The sequence below is a fragment of the Mastigoproctus giganteus genome, chromosome 1 (genome assembly GCF_048544385.1).
Source record: "Mastigoproctus giganteus isolate SK-2022 chromosome 1, ASM4854438v1, whole genome shotgun sequence".
Taxonomy (NCBI): Eukaryota; Metazoa; Arthropoda; class Arachnida; order Uropygi; family Thelyphonidae; genus Mastigoproctus; species Mastigoproctus giganteus.
The window spans coordinates 44743153-44763011 of record NC_143575.1 but is presented as its reverse complement, the minus strand read 5'-3'; the positions used below and the strand labels follow the sequence as shown (position 1 = coordinate 44763011).

The 19859-nt window shown below is 37.1% G+C and overlaps 1 protein-coding gene across 1 annotated transcript in view; it reads left to right on the top strand.

Annotated features, from left to right (window-relative positions):
* Oseg6 (intraflagellar transport protein Oseg6) overlaps window positions 1-19859 on the top strand; it is a 690115-nt gene that overhangs the window by 282174 nt on the left and 388082 nt on the right. Inside the window, exon 16 of the mRNA XM_090372456.1 lies at window positions 8261-8327. Within this exon, the coding sequence (XP_090228582.1) occupies window positions 8261-8327 (67 nt within the window). The remainder of the gene's footprint in view (window positions 1-8260; window positions 8328-19859) is intronic.

Here is a 19859-nt window from a genome sequence, read left to right as displayed (position 1 = left end):
ATTAGCAACTAAGGCCATATTGCTCCGGGGATATGCGGTGGTCTTTCCTTGACCTTTCCGCATCCTCCGTATTTGGTGGTCATGGGCTCAAACCCCGGTCTAATCAAGAAGCATGTGCTACGCACTGCCGCTCCTGCCCACCTGGCTACGGAGGCCCCCGAAGTGGTGGAACCCATGTTTAATCTCCAGAGCTAAGTTCCGGTCAGTCCTTCCCCATTTCTTCCATCATGCAGTATGACTGATGTCTTTTGAGGTTATGATGGACCACAGGAGGAGTTCCAAACTTCCTTACATTTCGAGGGTACAGCTCTAAAATGGGGTTCGCAGGCCGGCTGCTAGCTAGTACACCGAACCAAACCTATTTGTAACTCTCTAGGAGGCTTCTGGATTAGCTAGTGTATAATCTTGCTACCTCTACTCTACCAGATAGTGACTGGAGGGAGTCCGAGTAGTGAGTATGCGGGGGGGGGGGGCATTGTCGAGGTCATGTTATGTTGAGGATCTGAGTATATTCTTACCATGTGTTCACCATATCCAAAAATTTCATTACTTCATACTGCATGTCCTCCCCCACACTTTTTCTTACTATCGAATACACCATGAATAGTCAAACTAATAGAGCAAGCTTATCTGCGAAAAGATCTAAACCTCCCAAACACTTCCTAGTTCATTTCACAAATATACATGATCTCAGTTCTAATCTTAATGATGTCCATTTGCACTTGCAGTCTGCCAAACCCCATATACTTTTTCTGACAGAATCTCAGTTATCAGTTGATTGAACCACTGCTCATCTCAGTTGCCCAAATTATTCGCTGTATGATTCCTTTCACCTCAAAGGTAGTACTTGTGCATATGTCTGTTCCGATATTCCCTGTCAGAGACTTGGTAATTTGGAATCTCCGCTTTTTGATCTTCTCTGGCGTAAAATCTCTCTACCTCATTTTGTCCAATTCATCTGTTATCTATACCTTTCTCCCAACTCCACTAATCACTTGGAGCTCTCTGACTTCCTCTCTTTGCAACTTGACTTTCTCCTGTCCAATTTTCCTAACGGCGAGGTAATTTTCCTTGGTGATTTTAATGTTCACAACTCCAGCTGGCTTCTGTTTCCTAGTCACACAGCCTTGGCTGGTCGAGATGCAGAGGCTTTTGCAATTACTAATGACCTCGCACATATTGTTCATTTACCTACCAGAATACTGGACAATCCTAACCATACTGCCAACACGCTTGATGTTTTTCTCACAAACAACCCTTCTAAGTACATGGTTGAAGTGAGTGGTCCTTTAGGCACCTCAGATCACAACTTGGTGATTGTCTCTTCTCCAATAGAGCCTTTATCTCATGGCTATTCCCAACTTCTTGTTGTTCGACATTACAAGAATGCAAAATGGGATGACCTGCGAGATTTCTTTTCTTCTTTTTCTTGGTCGGATTACTGTTTCAAAACTTCTGATGTCAACATTTGCTCAAATCGTGTCAGTGAAATTATTCTTGTAGGAATGGAATCTTTTATTCCACACTCCACTTTAAAATCTCATCCTTTATCTACACCTTGATTTTCCAATAAATGTGCTAAGGCTGTTCAAGAGAAGAATGTTGCATATTGTAATTGGCTTGTTTTCAATTATTCAGTTTCATTTTCTGCCTATGCCAAAGCTCGCAACAATTGTAAAGCAGTTATTAATCAGTCAAAACTAGATTTTTTAACAGGCTAAGAATAGAAAACTTGCTTCTTGCCCTAATTGTAGCCGAGCATTCTTGTCTCTTGCCAAAGCTATTGGCCGCAACTTTTGCCATCTCTGCTCCCACCTCTGTCAAAACCAGATGGTTCTATTGTCACTTCAGCCAAGGATAAAGCTGACCTGTTAGCATCTCATTTTCTTCCAACTCATGTATTAATGATCTTGGTAAAACACCCCCCACCCCACCATTCCCAACATTGCTCCATTCAGTGCCTCCTGTGGTCTTCCGTCAAAAGGATGTCAGAAGGATTTTGACGAATCCTGATGCTCAGAAAGCTCCAGGTCTTGATGGTATTTCTCCATTTGTTTTCAAAACTTGTGCTCCTGAACTTACTCCTGTTCTTTGTCCCCTTTTTTCACTTTCTTATTCCAAATGTGTTTTTCCTTCTGCTTGGAAATTTACTCATATCCAGCCTGTTCCTAAAAAGGGTGACAAATCCCTCTCATCCAATTATCATCCCATTGCAATTACTTCTACTCTTTCTAAAGTAATGGAGAAATCAATTAACTGCCAACTCCTAAACTCCCTAGAAACCTTCCGTCTGATCAACGATCGCCAGTATGGATTCCGTCAGTGTCAATCTACTGGTGATATTCTGGCTTATGTTACCCACTTATGGACAAATTCAATGAAAAGTTTCGGTGAAACACAAGCAGTTGCTCTTGACATCTCAAAGGCTTTCGATCTTGTTGGCATAAAGGTGTTCTAAACACGCTTCCATCTTATGGTTTGCCAACTGTTTTTAGTAATTGGTTATCCAGTTTTCTCTCTGATCGCTCACTGAGGGTGATGGTAGATGGCTCTGTCTTCTAACTTCTCCACTAATGCAGGTGTCCCCAAAGGTTCAGTTCTTTCCCCCACTCTTTTCCTCTTGTATATTAATGACCTTCCATTGACCATAAATCCTATCCATAGTTTTGCTGATGATAGCACATTGCATTCCACTTTCTAGTTTGAGAAACCTCACCCTGCTCAATCAGCTTCAACTTCTCGAATGTCCACTACCACTTCCTTAAATGCTGATCTCCAGGTAATTCTCCAGTGGGGAAAAGACAACTTAGTTGATTTCAATCCTAAAACTCAGTCCTGTCTTATATCTTGCAAAAAAAGATTCTTCTGCTCCTAGGCTTCTCTTTGTTGACACTCCGATTTCTAGGCAAGATGATATATCTCTTTTGAGGATTACCCTGACTTCTAATCTCTCTTGGCACAAGCAGATTAAAAATATTGCTTCCTCTGCATCTAAAAAACTTGGTTTTCTCTTTTGCTCTTGCCGTTACTTTTCTTTCAAACAGCTGTTCACTCTGTACAAATTGCAAATCTGCCCCACCATGGAATATTGTTCCCACATCTGCAGTAGTGCTCCCAAGCCTCTCTCAGGCTTCTATATTCTATTCAGAAGAGGGCAGTTCGGTTAATTAATGACTCATCTCTAACAGAGTCTCTCCACTCTCTGTCTCATAGACCTACTGTTTCTGCTGCATGCTTTTTGTACAGATACTTCCATGGGCACTGTTCTTCTGAATTGGCTTCTATAATTCCTGCTCTCTCTTTCAAAACAGTCCAAACACATGCCGCCAACTCTGCAACTTCCAACTGTGCAATTTACTGTGCAACTTCCAACTCACAGAACCAACTTTTCATCTTCTTCATTTATTCAATCAACTGCTGTTTTCTGAAACAACCTTGCTTCATACGAATTTCCTGAAAATTACAGTCTACAGAAGTTCAAGTCTAATGTCAACAAATATCTTCTTTCATCTTCTCAACCTCCAACTCTAGCATGGTACTAAGTACTGTAGGGTCTAATACCTCTTGTGTTTGAAATTTTCATTAAAAAAAAAAAACTAAAAACACCCTACCTTGATTTAAATTTATGCTCCCTTATATTTGTTATCTGAGTAAGAGTAAAGATGCCATCAGCATTTATCGTACTCTGTTCATTCTTAGCCTTAAATAACTCAATCAGATCTTTCACAGGTGCCTAGGTTCTAGATGCTGCAATTTGCAGAACGCTGCAGTTTTTCTTAGTACCCTTTTGTTCCCCACACTAATCTTGTTGCAATTATCTGTACTGGTTACAACAGACCCACATCCTTTTTGTAATGACGAGTCCAGACCTGTATGCAGTACTCAAGATGTGGCTTAACCATTGCCTTATACAATAGGATAATCACCTCCTTATCGCTACTGGCAAAATTCCTGTATATTGTTAACAAAACTCCATGCACTGTCTTGGCTGCCTGTCTGCACTATTGGGAGAATTGCATGTCTGACTGCACAGTTATGGCCAGGAATTTTTCTCAGTGTTTTAATTCACAGTTATTATGTTATTCTGGGATTACTTCTACCCATGTGCAGTACTGTAAATTTGTACATTTTAAACTCAATTTCCACTTCTTTTCCCATCTGCGTAATTTAGATCTTGTTGCAGCAGCATACCCCACTTACTGTGGTTAACCACTCTGCCAACCTTCATATTATCTGGAAACTCAGATATTAGGCCTGATATGCCTTCATCAGTATCATCAATAAATATTCAAAACAACAATTGACAAACCCTGGGAACCTTCACTAATAACATTAGTCCAAGGAGAGTGGTGCATCCCATTTGGCCATCTCTTTATCTGTAGTATTCAAATGTGTTCAACAGTATTTAAATGGATCATCATAAGAGATTACTGATCAGACGTAAGGTTTTGAGATAGTTTCAGTTAGCAGTTGAGATTTTCTCCATTAATTTTGAAAGAATAGGGATAAGTGTAATGGGATTATAGTTGTGATGGAGGTATTTGTCACTCTTCCTAGGAACTTGCTGTATATGAGAAAATTTCCAAACAGAATGGAAAGCTCCAGTTCAATAAGAAAATGTAAAAAGGCAAAACAAAACAGGACCAAGCTGAGTGCACAGATTTTGAGAATAAGTGGAGAAATGTCAACACAACCTGGTGCTTTCTGTGCATGAAGGTTGTTCAAATTCTTCTAACATCCTTCTATCAGAAGACCACAGAAGACAATGAATGGGGTGTATTTGGTATTGAGGCACTGATTTATCAAGATTGTTGATTCTAGCATTAGAAGAAACATTGAATGCTAGTAAGTCATCTTTATCTTTAGCTGAGTATACAGCGGAACCATCACATTGTAACAGAGGCAGGAGTATAGATGGATAGAAGTTATAGCCAGTGGCTTTGCAAAAAATTCAGAATACTCAGCTACCATTTGAATAAAAAGCAAGTTTCTGCCCCTAACCTATTCAAAATCAAGTTTGTATTTATTAATAACTTGTGGTTGTTGCAAGTTTTAATGTAGGCAGACAGTGGTACTGTATATTTGGGTACAATCTAATTGCATTATGCTACATTTTTATCTTGAATGTTCCAAGGTTTAGATGAAGGATGAGATTTTAGGGCGGATTGGATTTCATCCCTGCAAAAATAATTTCACTGACACAGTCTAAGGAAACATCAAGATCAGAAGATCTAAGACAGTAATCCAACAAAGGGAAAAGAAGAAGGTTCTCATTCTGACCTTTCTCAATCTAAAGTCATTTATCATTATATGGAGAAAGAGAGAGAAGAGACCATCATTGATTGTGATCTGAAGTGCCTAAAGGACCACTGACATTGATCGTGTGCAGGATCAAGAGAGTTGGGTGTGTGGTTAAGATCATTTGTTAATGTGGCAATGAATAAGCTAAGTGAGTTTGTTAGTATTTGTAAAAGCCTCAGAATCTTGTTGAGCTCGGTCCACGCAAGTAGAAAACTGAAGCCAGTTGGAGTTATGAACATTAAACCCATCATGAAAAATTATGATTGGTATTACCTTTTGCTGCACTGCCCAGAAAAAAAATAAAAATAAAAAATAAATGTAAAAAGTAGATAAGATTATAGATAAATTATGCACTTCCCTCCTCACATAGGTAACTATCCAGTTGACTTTTAATTTCTTCAAATTGTCAGCCTCAGCCTATTGTGGAGCCAATTTGCTCTAGTAATTAACAACTTGCTGGCTAAAAGAAAACTTTCTGCAACCTAGTCTAAACCTCTTCCCCTGTAATTTTAAATTTTGGCTCTTAGTTTTGGAATTCTTTATAACAATTAAAAAAATTGCCACAGTGTTAGGAAAGTTAGATTGGAGAAAGCAGCAAAAGGGGTAAAGAGATCTTAAACCAGAAGAAAGAGAGATTATAGATAAAGGAGTCTGACAAGGAATATCAGAGTGGATGCAGAAGTACTTCCTGATGTGAAAATAATCACACAGAGAATATTTAAGGACGCCAACATGAGTAGTTGTTGAGGCAGAAATTTACATTCTGTGAGAAAAAGTAAATGGAGCTTAGAAGATGGTGAGCATTTCAGACTTCACATTGGAGTATACCAAGGATTACTAGTAGTCCCACTATTGTGAAGGTGCAGGAAAAGGACTTGATTGTTAAAAACTTGATTAAAAAAAAATGTTCAAAAATAGAGATAACTATACTTTCAATTATCTGCATCAGCATTTCAATGAACCTTGAAGCTTGTCACAAACAATTGTAGAATGACTGCACTTTGCTAAAATTTGGTTCGCTTGTCCTGGGATTTGAACATCAGTTTGATCAGCAATTGTTTGTGACAAGCCTCAAGGTTCATTGAAATGCTGATGCAGATAATTGAAAGTCCAGTTATCTCTTTATTTTTGAACATTTTTTTTTTCCTCCACAAAATCAGGATATATGGCTGATTCCCTATATGCTTTATTTATTGTGAATTGATCAGCATCATATTTGAAATATTTTTTATGCTTTAAATAATACATTAATACATGCTTTGTGACATCAGTTTTGGGTTAAAGTACTTCTTTATATTAGAATATTTGAAATGTATATTTTAACCTGTTACAGCCATTGCTGGGACAGCCAAGCATGTGTCTGTGCTTGTATATCTTAGTACTTTTTTCTGTTTCACCCAATAAAAATGATTGTTAATATTCCTCAATGAGGTTATTATTGTATTCAAAACCCTCATCTTTTGGAAGTCAAGCATATCCACATACTAAGTGGCTGTGGACATGCTTGACTTCCAAACTGCAGACTTGCTAGATCTTGCTAGATGGAAACTGTATTTTGTATACACTGTTATTTGCATGTTACGAAACAGAAGTGTATCACTGATAGGTTCTCTGTCAAAGGAACAAGACCTGTTACTAAGTTATAATTTTTTTTTTCTGGTTCAATCTTTCTCTCCTTCAAATTCCTGTTCGAGATTTTTTTATCAATCTGAAAATTGGTTATTATTATTGGTATCCCTACATAATGACGGTACCCCTATTGGTACCCCTACATTATTGGTACCCCTACATAATGACGGTACTCCTATTGGTACCCCTACATTATTGGTACCCCTACATAATGACACCCTTAGTGATTGCCTGGTGTAACACTGGAACTGCCTTTAATAGCGCCATTGATATGAAACCTTTGATTCAGCATTTCTGAAAAGGTACAAAGTCTACAGCAGTATCTTTCTCAAAGCAATCATAATCAGTTTCTGTATAACAGAATATTTAAACAGAAATCCTTATATAGAAAAATACTATGTAAATTAATGTTTGTTTGTTTTTAGCTTTTCCACATCAGATGAGGAGGTAAATTGTACTGTAAAATATAGGAAAAATAAATGAGCTGTACATTATATAGATTTAAAACTGTACATTATAAGAGCTAAAAACCATAAAAAATATAAAAGCACATAAAACGTGTATAGCATTAATGATGTTTTATGTTTTACATCTGTAGAAATATGTACCCATGTGCACTTGGGGACATTTCTAATGAGTTCAGATTTTCTTTTTCTGGTGAAGCTTTGGAAATATTCTTGACAGCCATACCTGAACAGCAGTGCCATTGTTAAAAAAACTTTGATTCAGCATTTCAAAAAAGGTACAATGTTTGCAACAGTATCTTTCTCAAAGCAGTCATAATCAGTTTCTGTATAACAGAATATCCAAACAGCAATTCTTATATAGAAAAACCCCTAGTTAAGTTAATGTTTGAAAGCATACTGTACTAGTAAACAGTCCTATGGCTGCTTTAATATAAAATGTGTTTTGTTAGTGAAATTTAATTTCTAGTACAGTGTGGACTTTACAAAACCTTCTGCTTTTACCAAAAAATGTTTTTCTCCTGTTCTGTTCTGACAAAACTCATGCTCTTTGCAAAAAAAAAAAAAACAGTCCTGCTTTTCATCTTTTTTGACCAAAAAAATCTCCTGTTCTCCCCCTGCTTACAATTACCCGATTTCCAACTTTTTGAAAGTCAAAATTTAGCAGCTATGAAAAGATGAAAGCGCAAATATGTCAATGAGATGCCTACCAGAGTTTTTAATGAAATTTTATTTTTTTTTTGACTGAATTCAATATTTTCCCTTAACATATTTTATTAGAATAAATACATTTATTTATAATTTTGATTGAATTTTTTGGAACATTATTTTCTTTGTCTCTACTTAGCTGATGTTTCTGTTTTCAGGGTGTGTTCATAGCATTTGAAAATATTCATATTCATATTTTTTTTCACGCACGAGAAACTATTGAAGGTAAGTTTTAGAATGAATCATTACTATAAATTTCAGTTAAACAAATGCAATGCAAACAAATGCAAAATTCAAGATTAATGCAACATTATTATAACCTTAATTCTATTTTGCCATAGAAATACAAAATTTGCATCTACACACGACAAACTCATCCATAGCAATCAAAGCAAAGTTCTTGGTGTAAGATGCAGACATTATCTTTCTGAGCCAAGTCTCACATGAAAGTGCACATTAAAGTGTTATAATTTCCAAATGATTCTTACCGTATTCAAAACTTTTTTGCTAACATTTTCATGCTGTCTGCAGACATTTTAGAAGAGAAAATTTCTCCATGCTTTTAACCAAGGAAAGTTTCAGTAGCATTGTTCGTGAAGCTCCTCAGAATAATAGAGAGTGAACATACCATATACAATTATTATACTTTACTGCATTCAAATTTTCAATCATGGGGATCATTTTTCTCCCACTGAACACCAAGCCATATACTCAGCATTAAGGCTGTGGGAGCATATCACTTTTAACATCATTTGCATATCTCAGTAATGCAAAATGTGGTAAAATATGCCATTGATTATTAAATAATGGAGAGCAGAAGAGTGAAAAGATCATAAGTGCAATGTCCTGTCTTGAATGTCAGTGTTAACAGAGATCTGAAATGTGTGGTTACTCATGGCAAGCCTTCTCTCTTCATAATTGATTGTTGAATGAACTATAGAATATTGTCATTGATATAGAAATTTTCAAAACAATGAGTACAGCAGGTTTCACCACATCAGTTAGAAATATTTTTACATGAATGAGTTGTAATATGCAGTAATTTGTTTATTTCTTTTTTTTTTTTAAATACAGTAAAAGATAAATTCTTTCTTCAACATAAAATTTATTTTCATCAATTGTAGCCACTGTTTTTCCTAAAAAGTTTGTTTTCTTTTAAAAGCAACATTCAATTCTGAGTCCCACTGCATATTAGAGGTGAAAGATATTTTTGTAAATTTTGATGCAGGTTTTATGGCTACCCAGGGAAGCCATCAGTATAGAAGCTATATTCTTCCCTTTCTTGGTGATTCCTTTCTACTTCTCTCTCTCTCTCTCTCTTTCTCTCTCTCTCTCAGGGTAATAAGGAATTTTTTTTTTTTTTTTTTTGGCCAGTGCAGCATAAGCCTCAGGCTTCCTTGCACCATATGGCTAATAATAATAATAATACTTCTTAGACCACAAAATAGTGATATTTAAAGATGATACTTCTGCAGTAATAGTTTTTTCCTTTTTTTTTTTAAATATATGATGGCCCCAAACGCAAAAGCTATAAGGTCTGTAAGGTCATATTGTTAAAAGGTTGTCAAACCAATGCCCAAATGGCTTAACATTCATTTGGATAATAAGAATCTATAGTACTTTAGTACTGTGTAAGGGTTGAAGACAGAGAACAGAAGATACTGGGCTTCAATTTTTATATATTATACTTTTCAGAGAATACAGTGTGGGGGAGAGTTGTTTCAAAAATAGAAATGGAAGGAATAAATGAGGAAAAGTTAGTTCTGTGAGTTTTGGAGTTGGATAGTGAATGCTGTTGACTAGCTGCAGCATGTGTGTCGGACTGGTTTGAAAGAGAGAGAGAGAATTACAAATTCCAGATCAGTGGAACAGTGCCCGTGATATTATCTATACAAAAGATATCCAACAGAAACTGAACATCCCTGTGATAAAGAGTGGAGAGAGTTTGTAAGGGGGGGGGATCATTAATTAATTCAACTGTCATCTTTTGGATAAAGTCTACGAGCTTCAGAAAGGTTTTTGGGAGCACCATCTGAGATATGGAACAGTATTCCATGGTGTGTGTGCGTTGTGTGTGTGTGTGTTGTGGGGGAGGGTGATTTGACATTTGTACAGTTAGTAACTGTTTAGAGGAAAAGTATTGGCAAGAGCAAAAAAGAAAATCCAGATGCAGAGGAAGTATTGTTTGTGATGTGTTTATGCCAAGAGAGATTAGAAGTCAGAGTAATCCCATATAAAGATATGTGATCTTCTCTAGAAAGCTGAGTGTTATCAAAGATGAGCATGGGAGTAACATGCTCATCTTTGATAACATCTATTCTTCAAATAATAAGACAGGACTGAGTTTGAGTTTTGAAAGGATTAACGCAAATTAAGTTTGCTGTGCCACATTGAAGAATTGCTTCGAGATTGGCATTTAAGCAAGTGGCAGTGGATATTTGAGAAGTTGATTCTGTTTTTTGCAGAGCAAGGTCTCAAACTGAAAAGGAGAATGTAATTTATTATAATATGATAAGAAAAAGACTTAAAAGCATGTTAAAAACATGCACTATTAAAAGCATGTTAAAGTAGAAATTGAAATAGTGCCTGTTTCTTATCACATTGTAATATTGGGCTTATACAGCCTACCTAACAGGGGTTTAACATACATGTAAGATAAGTTTTCGATTGCAAGTTTTCTTTTGATCTGCTGTTTGACTGGATTTGATACGTCCATTCGCCACTCAATGTGTGGTTGTTAATAGGACTATCTGCTGTCTGATGGGGGGAACCAATAAGTTCCAAAACTGGTCACAGCAGTACAGTACCTTGACTTTTTAATGGATTACAAAATTGCCTAATGGGGATGCTATCCAATTATAAATGATATCAGTTACTTTAGGTTGACTGTGTGGGCAAGTGTAGTTGTTTATAACAAGCCTAAGCCTGAATACTATCATCATCACTAGAGGGACAACAGCAGCCCCAGATAGCCAGCTTAAAAGCCTAACACAGAGAGGTATTGTTTAGGGAACTGTTTCAACTTCTGTAGTTGTTATAATTTGTAGTACTACAGATAGGATTTCCTTTCATTGGAAGAATTATTGATATACGTATATAAGAGGAAAAGAGTGAAATAAAAAAAGAAAGAACTGAACCTTAGGGAATACCAACATTAGTTGAGAAGTTATAAGACAGAGAGCCATCTACCATTACTTGCAGTGAGCAGCTGGAGAGGAAACTGGCTACCCAATTGAAAAGAAAAAAGCGAACCATAAGATGGAAGCTTGTTTAGAAGACCCTTATTCCAAATATTCCTTGATCATTATAATGATCAAGAGTAAGTGTCTGAGTTTCACCAAACTTTTCCAACAAATTTATCCATTGAGTAACATAAGCCGAAATTGACACTGATGAAAGCCATATTGGTGATCATTGAGCATATAAAAGGTCCCAAGCTAGTGCAAGAGTTGGCAGTTGATAGATTTCTGTATTACTTTGAAAAGAATAATGATACAGTAATTGGAAGGGAGAGTTTTTATCATCCTGGTTAGGAAATGACCAGATATGTGTGAATTTTCATGTAGAAGGAAAAACTGGAACCTGGAGACTTCTTGGAATCAGAGTTGTTTAGAATTTTTCTGTGTTGGAAGGTCATGGGAAGCATTGAGTGTTATATGTGTTTGAGAAGGTAGGATTTGATCTATCAAGGTAATTGATGCAGGAGTTAGAGGAATGTATAATGCTAATAATGCAGCTTTATATTTAGCTAAGAATGTAACAGAACAACATCTCTACTATAGGTGGAAGTATGGATGAACAGAGGTTGTAGCCAATAGCTTCGGCCAGAGACCGGAAGACTCAACAACCGTTAGGACATGAAGCAAGTTTTCTACGTTTAGTATGTTAAAAATCAAGTTTTTTTTTTAAACTTTTATGAACTTTAGTGTAGACAATAATGAAGTAGGATATTTGGACAAGTCAGTTGGGATGTGGTATGGTCTTGTTTTGAACAACCCTAGCACATTTATGGAAAAACTAGTTTTTAGATAAAGAATAAAATTTTAGGGGTGAATGAGGAATAAAAGATTACAGCCCTATAAGAATAACTTCATTCAGCCATGATTTGAGCAAACAATAGAATTAGAAGATTTAAAACAGTATTCTAATCAAGGGAAAGAGGAATGGAAATCATGCAGATTCCCATTTTGCATTCTTGTAATGCAATGACTTGAGGCTGAGAGAGAGAGAGAGAGAGAGAGAGAGAGAGAGAGAGAGAGAGAGAGAGAGAGGCAGAAGCTCCAAGAAGAGGCTATCATTGAGTTGTGATCTGAGCTGTCTAGAGAACCATTAACATTAACTATATTCTTTGAAGGTTGTTGGTAATGAGAAGTTAAGTTGGGTGTGTAGTGTGGATTTGTTTGGTTGTTCATTTGCCTACCAATATTCTGGCAGGTAAATGAACATGTTCTGTGAGGACACTAGTAACTGTAAAAGTCTCAGCATCTTAACCAGCTAGATCCATATAACTATAAAACTGAAGCCAACTGGAGTTACGAAAATTAAACTCACCAAAGAGAATTAGCTGAATTGTTAGGCAAGATAGATTAGAGTAAGTTGAGTTCCAAGGAGAGGAAGTCAAAAAGTTCTTATTGGTTTATAGAGCTAAGAGATTGATATAGACAGCAGCTGAATTTGACAGAATGGGATAAAGAGAGAAAACGAAAAAGAGGAGATTCCAGAATAGTATAGTATTATCAATAAAATTTATAAATCTTATTAAATTTCATTGTTAATTAAATTATACTTAAACAGAATCATGACCCAGACTAGAGCAGCAAAGCAGCATTCACAGAATAGCCAGAGTGCCGTGGCTCACGGGAGAACCAAAGAGGACAATTCTCCCACGCATCACAGTCTAAAACAATCGCAAAATGTGAAATGTTTGCAGACCTGTCTAGAAAATGACATGATCTACCCAAGGAGGATGTCTTTTTGTGTGCTAGATGAAGAGACTGTGAAGAAATTAGGTGCCAACTGAGTATTCTGATGGGCGTCTATAAGGTGTAGGGTAGATGCCCTCGAAGAAATTAATATGAAGGGGCCCATCACACTCTCAGCTGCCCAACTCAACACCAGAGCTCACTCCTGTGCATCAGGCAACACAGCGACAATCTCTAAGGCAGAATGTGCTGGTCCCACAGGAACTAGTTATTGTCGGTAGCTCTGTTGTCAGGGAGATGGGGGAATACAGTATGCAAAAAGGATAGGTGGAACAGGGGCAGGGTATGACTGCCAGAGGCAAAAGTTGATGACATTGTAGAGCAGATATCATCTTTTAAGGGCACAAAAGGTGATACACAGTAGTTGTACATGTTGGCACTAATGACCTTAAGAGTAATCGATCTGCAGATTTACTTAAAAAGTACAGGTCAATGCTGAAAAAAATGCGAGTTAGGGTTAAATTTGAAAGTGTCTGCAATTCTGCCCAGACATGATAGGAGGGAGTATATGATGAGAGCCTTATCAATCAATTCAGCCCTGGAAAGATTGTGCAAGGCTCATGGGGTAGAATTTTTTTTAGCGTGGGCTGTGCTTGCTAACAGGAGAGACTGCTTCTACAGGAATGGGATACACTTAAATAGAAAGGATGCAAAAAATATTTGCTGATGCTATCGAGGCAGTGTTAGGTGGGTCGAAAAACTGCTAGTCTGGGGGATTCACAGACTGAAAGATTAATGGTAGCTGCAGGAAGAAACAAAAGTGATTCTTGCACTGCATCTATTGTAATGAACAGCAGCCTAGAGAGCAAGTTGCTGAGGATTTCAAGTGTTGCTGGGAGTCATCATGGAACAAATAAATACATGGGCTGTGTTAGGGTAACTAAGAGTAAGAACAAGTGTATGTATACTTGCATTTACACTAATGTTAGAAGTATAGTAAATAAAATTGATGAATTTGAAGTGCTGATCAAGACATTAAAGGCAGATATTGTTCAGATGACATGGTGTCACACAGATATAAGCACTGCAGAATTGGAATTTGGAGAGTACAATGTGTACAGAAAGGACAGACATGGTAGGAAGGGAGGAGGGAGTATGCTGTTAGTTAAGAAACATAAAATCTAAGGAAGCGCATCCAGTTGACACGGGTGGACAGTGCAGTGTTGAGTCTGTTTGGTGTAACATAAACACTGGGAAAGGGAAAATAAGAGTAGGAGTATGTTATAGGCCAAATGATGCTGATAAGTACAATGAACAGTTGTGCAAAGAAATAGAATGGGCCAGTAAATCAGAATGTCTTGTAATGGAGGATTTTAACTTTCCAGATATTGAATGGAACTTGTGGGTTGGTCACTCACTAGCAAGACTTTTGCGGATTTATTGGAGGATTGTTTTCTACAGCAACATGTTCGAGGTGCAACCAGTGGAAGTAATACCCTTGATCTGATTATTAGCAGTGATGATGCATGCATTAGAAATTTGCAGATAAAGGAACCAATAGGTGACAGTAATCACAATGTACTGATGTGAGATTTACTTAAAGATGTAACTACGATCAGGGGTAAAGGGTTTTTGTTTTCGTAAAGGTGACTACAGAGGTCTCAGACAGTTTTTAAATTCATTAGAGTGGGATCAACTGATGATGTTACCAACGGTGAATTCTAAATGGGAAGCCTTCAGGGACTTAATCTTGGAGGCTACTAGGTTTTTCATACCAACTAAGAAATACTGTTCAAGGTTCAGGCCTAAATGGATGTCGGATGAATTAATGAGGCTTGTGGCAGAGAAGAAAAATGCATGGGATGCATATAAATTATCAGGCAACACAGAAGCCTACAACAGATATAAGCTAGTCTGTAATCAAGTCACAAAGGAGGTTAGGCAGATTACGAGAACTCTTTGGCAAAGGATGCAAAGAAAAACAGCAAAGAGTTCTTTACTTATGTAAATCTACATTCACACATGAGGAGTTATTCAAGGTGGGGAATGCCAGAGGTTTATCAAACTCTAACAGGGAGCTAAGTGATTTTATGATAACTGAGAGCAAAGTGGAGGAGAAATTGTTGAAGTTAAACATAAAAAGGCACCTGGGGCAGATGGAATCTATCCAGTTATAATGAAGGAGGCAGCAAGGGAAGTAAGGAAACCCTTAGACATAATTATGGGAGCATACGTAGAATCAGTAGAGTTCCCCATGGACTGGAGATGTGCAAATGTATCCCCAATTCTCAAAGGGGGTTCAAAAGGTGACACAAATAATTATAGACCTGGTAGTTTAACTTCTGTTCTGGGGAAAATAATGGAGTCACTGGTTAAAGAGGTGATACAGGATCACCTCGACTAGAGAGCAGCAATAGTTCAGACACAGCATGGGCTTATTAAGGGAAAGTCTTGTTGTCTGGCCAATTTGATTAGATACTATGATGTGGTCACAAAGAAACTGGATGCAAAAAATAATTTTGATATCATATACTTGGATTTCAGGAAAGCTTTTGATACTGTTGCACATGGAAGACTGCTGTACAGATTGGAGCGGTATGGCATTAAGGGCTAGTTCCTGCAATGGATAAAGGTATGGTTAATTAGGAGATGGCAGAGAGTGGTAATAATTCCCACAGCTCTACATGGACTAATGTTATTAGCGGAGTCTCCCAGGGTTCGATGCTGGGCCCATTGTTGTTTTTTGTATTTATCAATAATATTGATGAAGGTATATCAGGCTTATTGCCCATGTTTGCAGATAATACAAAGATTGGCAGGGTTGTTAGTGACAGTAAAGACAGTATGCTACTGCAACAGGATCTAGAAAAGTTAGGTAGATGGGCTGAGAAGTGGCAACTGTAGTTTAACATTGACAAATGCAAAGTACTGGAAATGTGTATCAGTAACCCAAGAGAAACATACCAACTCTGTGGTACTGCACTCAGGGAGGTGAACAATGGAAAAAGAACTGGGGGTAATTGTGCAGTCAGATATGAAGTTCTCTGAGCAGTGCAGGCGGGCTGCCTGAGCAGGTCTTTGAGTTTTGTCAATGATATATAGGAATTTTCCTAGCAGAGACAACGATGTGATTATCCCTTTATATAAGGCAATGGTCAGGCCACCTTGAGTACTGTATACAGGTCTGGAGGCCTCATTTTTGGAAGAATGTAGAGTTGCTAGAATGAGTACAGAGAATGACAACTAGATTGGTGAGAAGAATAAATTGGTGCGCTTATGAACAAAGGCTTAAGTTCTGCAAGTTGCAGCATCTGGAGACTAGGCACCTGTGAGGTGATCTGATTGAGGTGTATAAAACCTTGAATGGTTTGAATAGGCTCAATGCTGACGGGATACTTCCGCTTGCTCAGACTAAGAACTTGAGGGGGCATAGATTCAAATTGAGGAAATACAGTTGCAGAATAGTTGTGCGGAAGTTTGCCTTTAGCGAACGGGTAGTTGATTGCTGGAAAAGACTTCCATCTGTTGTAGAAGTTGATAGCTTAAATAAAATTAAGGCTGAACTAGACATACATTTGGAGTGACCGGATGGGTGAATGGGAAGGGTTTTTTTTTTGGCTGATATAAGCTTGGTTTCTTGCATCATATGTCTCAACTAATGTTAGTGCTAAATCCCCGACATAGAATATTAGAGCAGAAGTACCAAAGAAGCAAAAGAATCATAAGGCACATAAGCAGAACTGGGATAAATGGTAGCAATGGTAGTGATAATTGAGATTCTCTTAGGAAATGTAAATGGGGTTTAGTACATATGTGTAATGCCAAATGTACACATATTTGGTATGTGGAAATTTCCCAATCCACATTTCAAATTCACAGCAGGAGTATACTCAGCTCCTTGATGTAATGTGGCATTGGCAAACCTTCCCCTACCTGGACCTCTTCCAGGCTTGAGCTTGTAGAGTTAAGCCAGGATTACGCATTTGCTGATCTGGATGCATCCTAGAGAGTTATCAGTAGATTCAGTCCTTTGGACTATATAGTGTTTGACCTGGAAAAACCTTAAATTAAGGAAATGTAAGGAAGATTTAATCTGAAATATTCTTTTAGCAGCATGGCCCTTAGATATATACGTTAAAACTGAATTCTTTACCTGACCTGACTTGATGTTTGCTAACTAAACCTTAACTTTAACAAATAAGGAATATGTAATCAGATTAATGTGTAATAATGTATAATTAAAATTAGCATTAATAATGTGTAATCAAATTAATGGATAATAATGTGTAATGAAAATTAACAACTTTATGTAAATAGGTCATATTGCCATAATTTACCAGTTCTGACGTCTTTACAGTTAAAGAAGTACCAAGAAATCACTGAGAATAACCTGTAATTCTTTAAGATATTAAAGGCAGATTACACTCCAAACAGGTGTAAGTGCTCATTATTTCACAAATTTCCTGATTTGATTCTGCCATGATTCCCATCATAACCTTAAAATTCATGGCCCATACTTCATGATAGAAGAAATGGTAGAGCTCTGCTTTGAGAAAATGTGGAGTTGAACAACTTGATGTGTGGCGCCTCCGTAGCCAGGTGGGAAGGAGCAGCAGCAGTGGATAGCACACGCTTCTTGATTATACTGGGGTTCGAGCCCGTCACCACCAAATACGGAGGATGCGGGGAGGTCAGGGAATGACCACTGCATATCCTGGAGCAATATGGCCTTAGTTGCTAATGCTCCTAAAAACCAAATAACAACATAACAACTTGATGTAAACCAACATAAGTGGAGGGTTGAGATGTAGCATTCACATCAAACAGAAAGTTGGCCATTCCTCTGTGTGAGGTGAATTCCATATCTCAGCCTTCTACTTATGTTGGTTTACATCAAGTTGTTCAACTCCAATATACAGGTACAGTGTTTTTTGACATTGCACATAGGAAAGGTCAAAAAACATTGCACCTGTACAGCCAGGGTTACTAATTATCTCATGATGTGTAGGTGCAAGGTTTTAACAGGATGACCAGACTTTATTGAAATTCACCCAATTGAGTCACAACTGAGACCTGAACATCTTGTTCTTCAACATTTTTGACTCAGTAGCATCATGATGTTGGGAGTTTAGCTTTATATATGTTTTATGTTTAGCTTTTTGTAGCTTTATGTTTAGCTAAATTAGTTTATCTAAATTAATTAAATACTCTAGTAATAAAGTACTAGTGTAGAGTATTTAACTAATGTTTTATGTTACATAAATTGTCTGTGTATTCGTAGCTGCCACTTCTCAGGATTTACAGCAAAGAATCCATTCTTTTGACTCAATTTGACTCCTCATCTCATCATCATACTGGAGTCAGTACCATAATGTTTTTCCATCTTTTTTCTCTGTATTTTTCTTTTCAAACAAAAACTAAAACTGCATTAAAATCAGAAATTTTTTCTTAATTTTGTTACCATCTGTGGCCATGATAAACATCCAAGAATAGTTTACCATAATTATTTAACTACCCTTAAAAAAAAAAAAAGTCTGCAGGTTTTCATATCAAATGCACTGCATGTATTATATCCCAGAGGAAGCAGTAAAGATTAATGAAAGAACTTAAAAGTCTATTAGAAACTAATATAATTAAAGATTTATTTTCAAATAAAATAAATTATGTGTTTTCAACTGCTAACTTTGCTGACAGAGTTAGTAGGCTGCCTTCATTGTCAATCACCATTACAAAAGACCAATGAGAGAGAGGTTTGGTTTTTTTTTTATTTAGGAGCATTAGCAACTAAGGCCATATTGCTCCGGGATATGCGGTGGTCATTCCCTGACCTTTCTGCATCCTCCGTATTTGGTGGTGACGGGCTCGAACCCCGGTCTAATCAAGAAGCATGTGCTACGCACTGCTGCTCCTTCCCACCTGACTACGGAGGCGCCCAATGAGAGAGAGAGAGAGAGAGAGAGAGAGAGAGAGAGAGAGAGAGAGAAGTGTAGAGACAATACGCATTGAATGTCAAAAACAGGTTGATGTGGTAAAACTTTATTGTAAGCTATTTTATATGTACATTAAAAAAAAAACAAAGAATTAGTAGAAGTTAACACATTATGCCTTTGAGGGGATTTGTATGCTAATACGATCTAATGAAGTGTTACAACTTCAAATATCTGATCACTCATTGAAGAATCTGTATGTCTTTATAAATAAATTTTGTAAGTTGTAGATTTAGTTTTGCAGTCATATGACCTTCTGTCATGAATTCCCATGACTAAGGCTTGTTTCCATATGGCAGTTAAACATCTGCTATTTCCATACAGAATTCATAGGTAACAAGTTGCCCATCAGGGTTATCTGAAATATAAGGTTAAATATTATTTAACTTTAAATTAAATATAATCATATTTGGTTCCCAATGATTATATTTTAAGAAAACTGTTTAGAGTGCTGTCCAGTATTACTTAAGATAAAGAATTAGATGTTGCAGATCACTATCAATTTCATTGTGAGAACCTACTAGATGCTAGTATCAAAGAAGAAAGAATTTATGAACAGTGGTCCTTTGTTCGGGAACTGACAAGTGCACAAGGAAGCATGAAATAGAAAGTTATTCTGAGTCATTTTCATATTTTAATACTTCCTCATAGTATTGCTGAGTGTTGGAGAGTATTCAACCTCATGGAGTTAAAAAAAAAAAAAAAAAAAAAAGAATTTGGATGTTCTCTTTCTTCTGTACTTTTCAAAATGCTTCGGACCAGTGGCATAACTATGCCAGTGCAACCAATGTGTGGTGTATTGGGGCCCACAACCGAAAGAGGGCCTTCTGCCCGAAACAGGAAAAAAT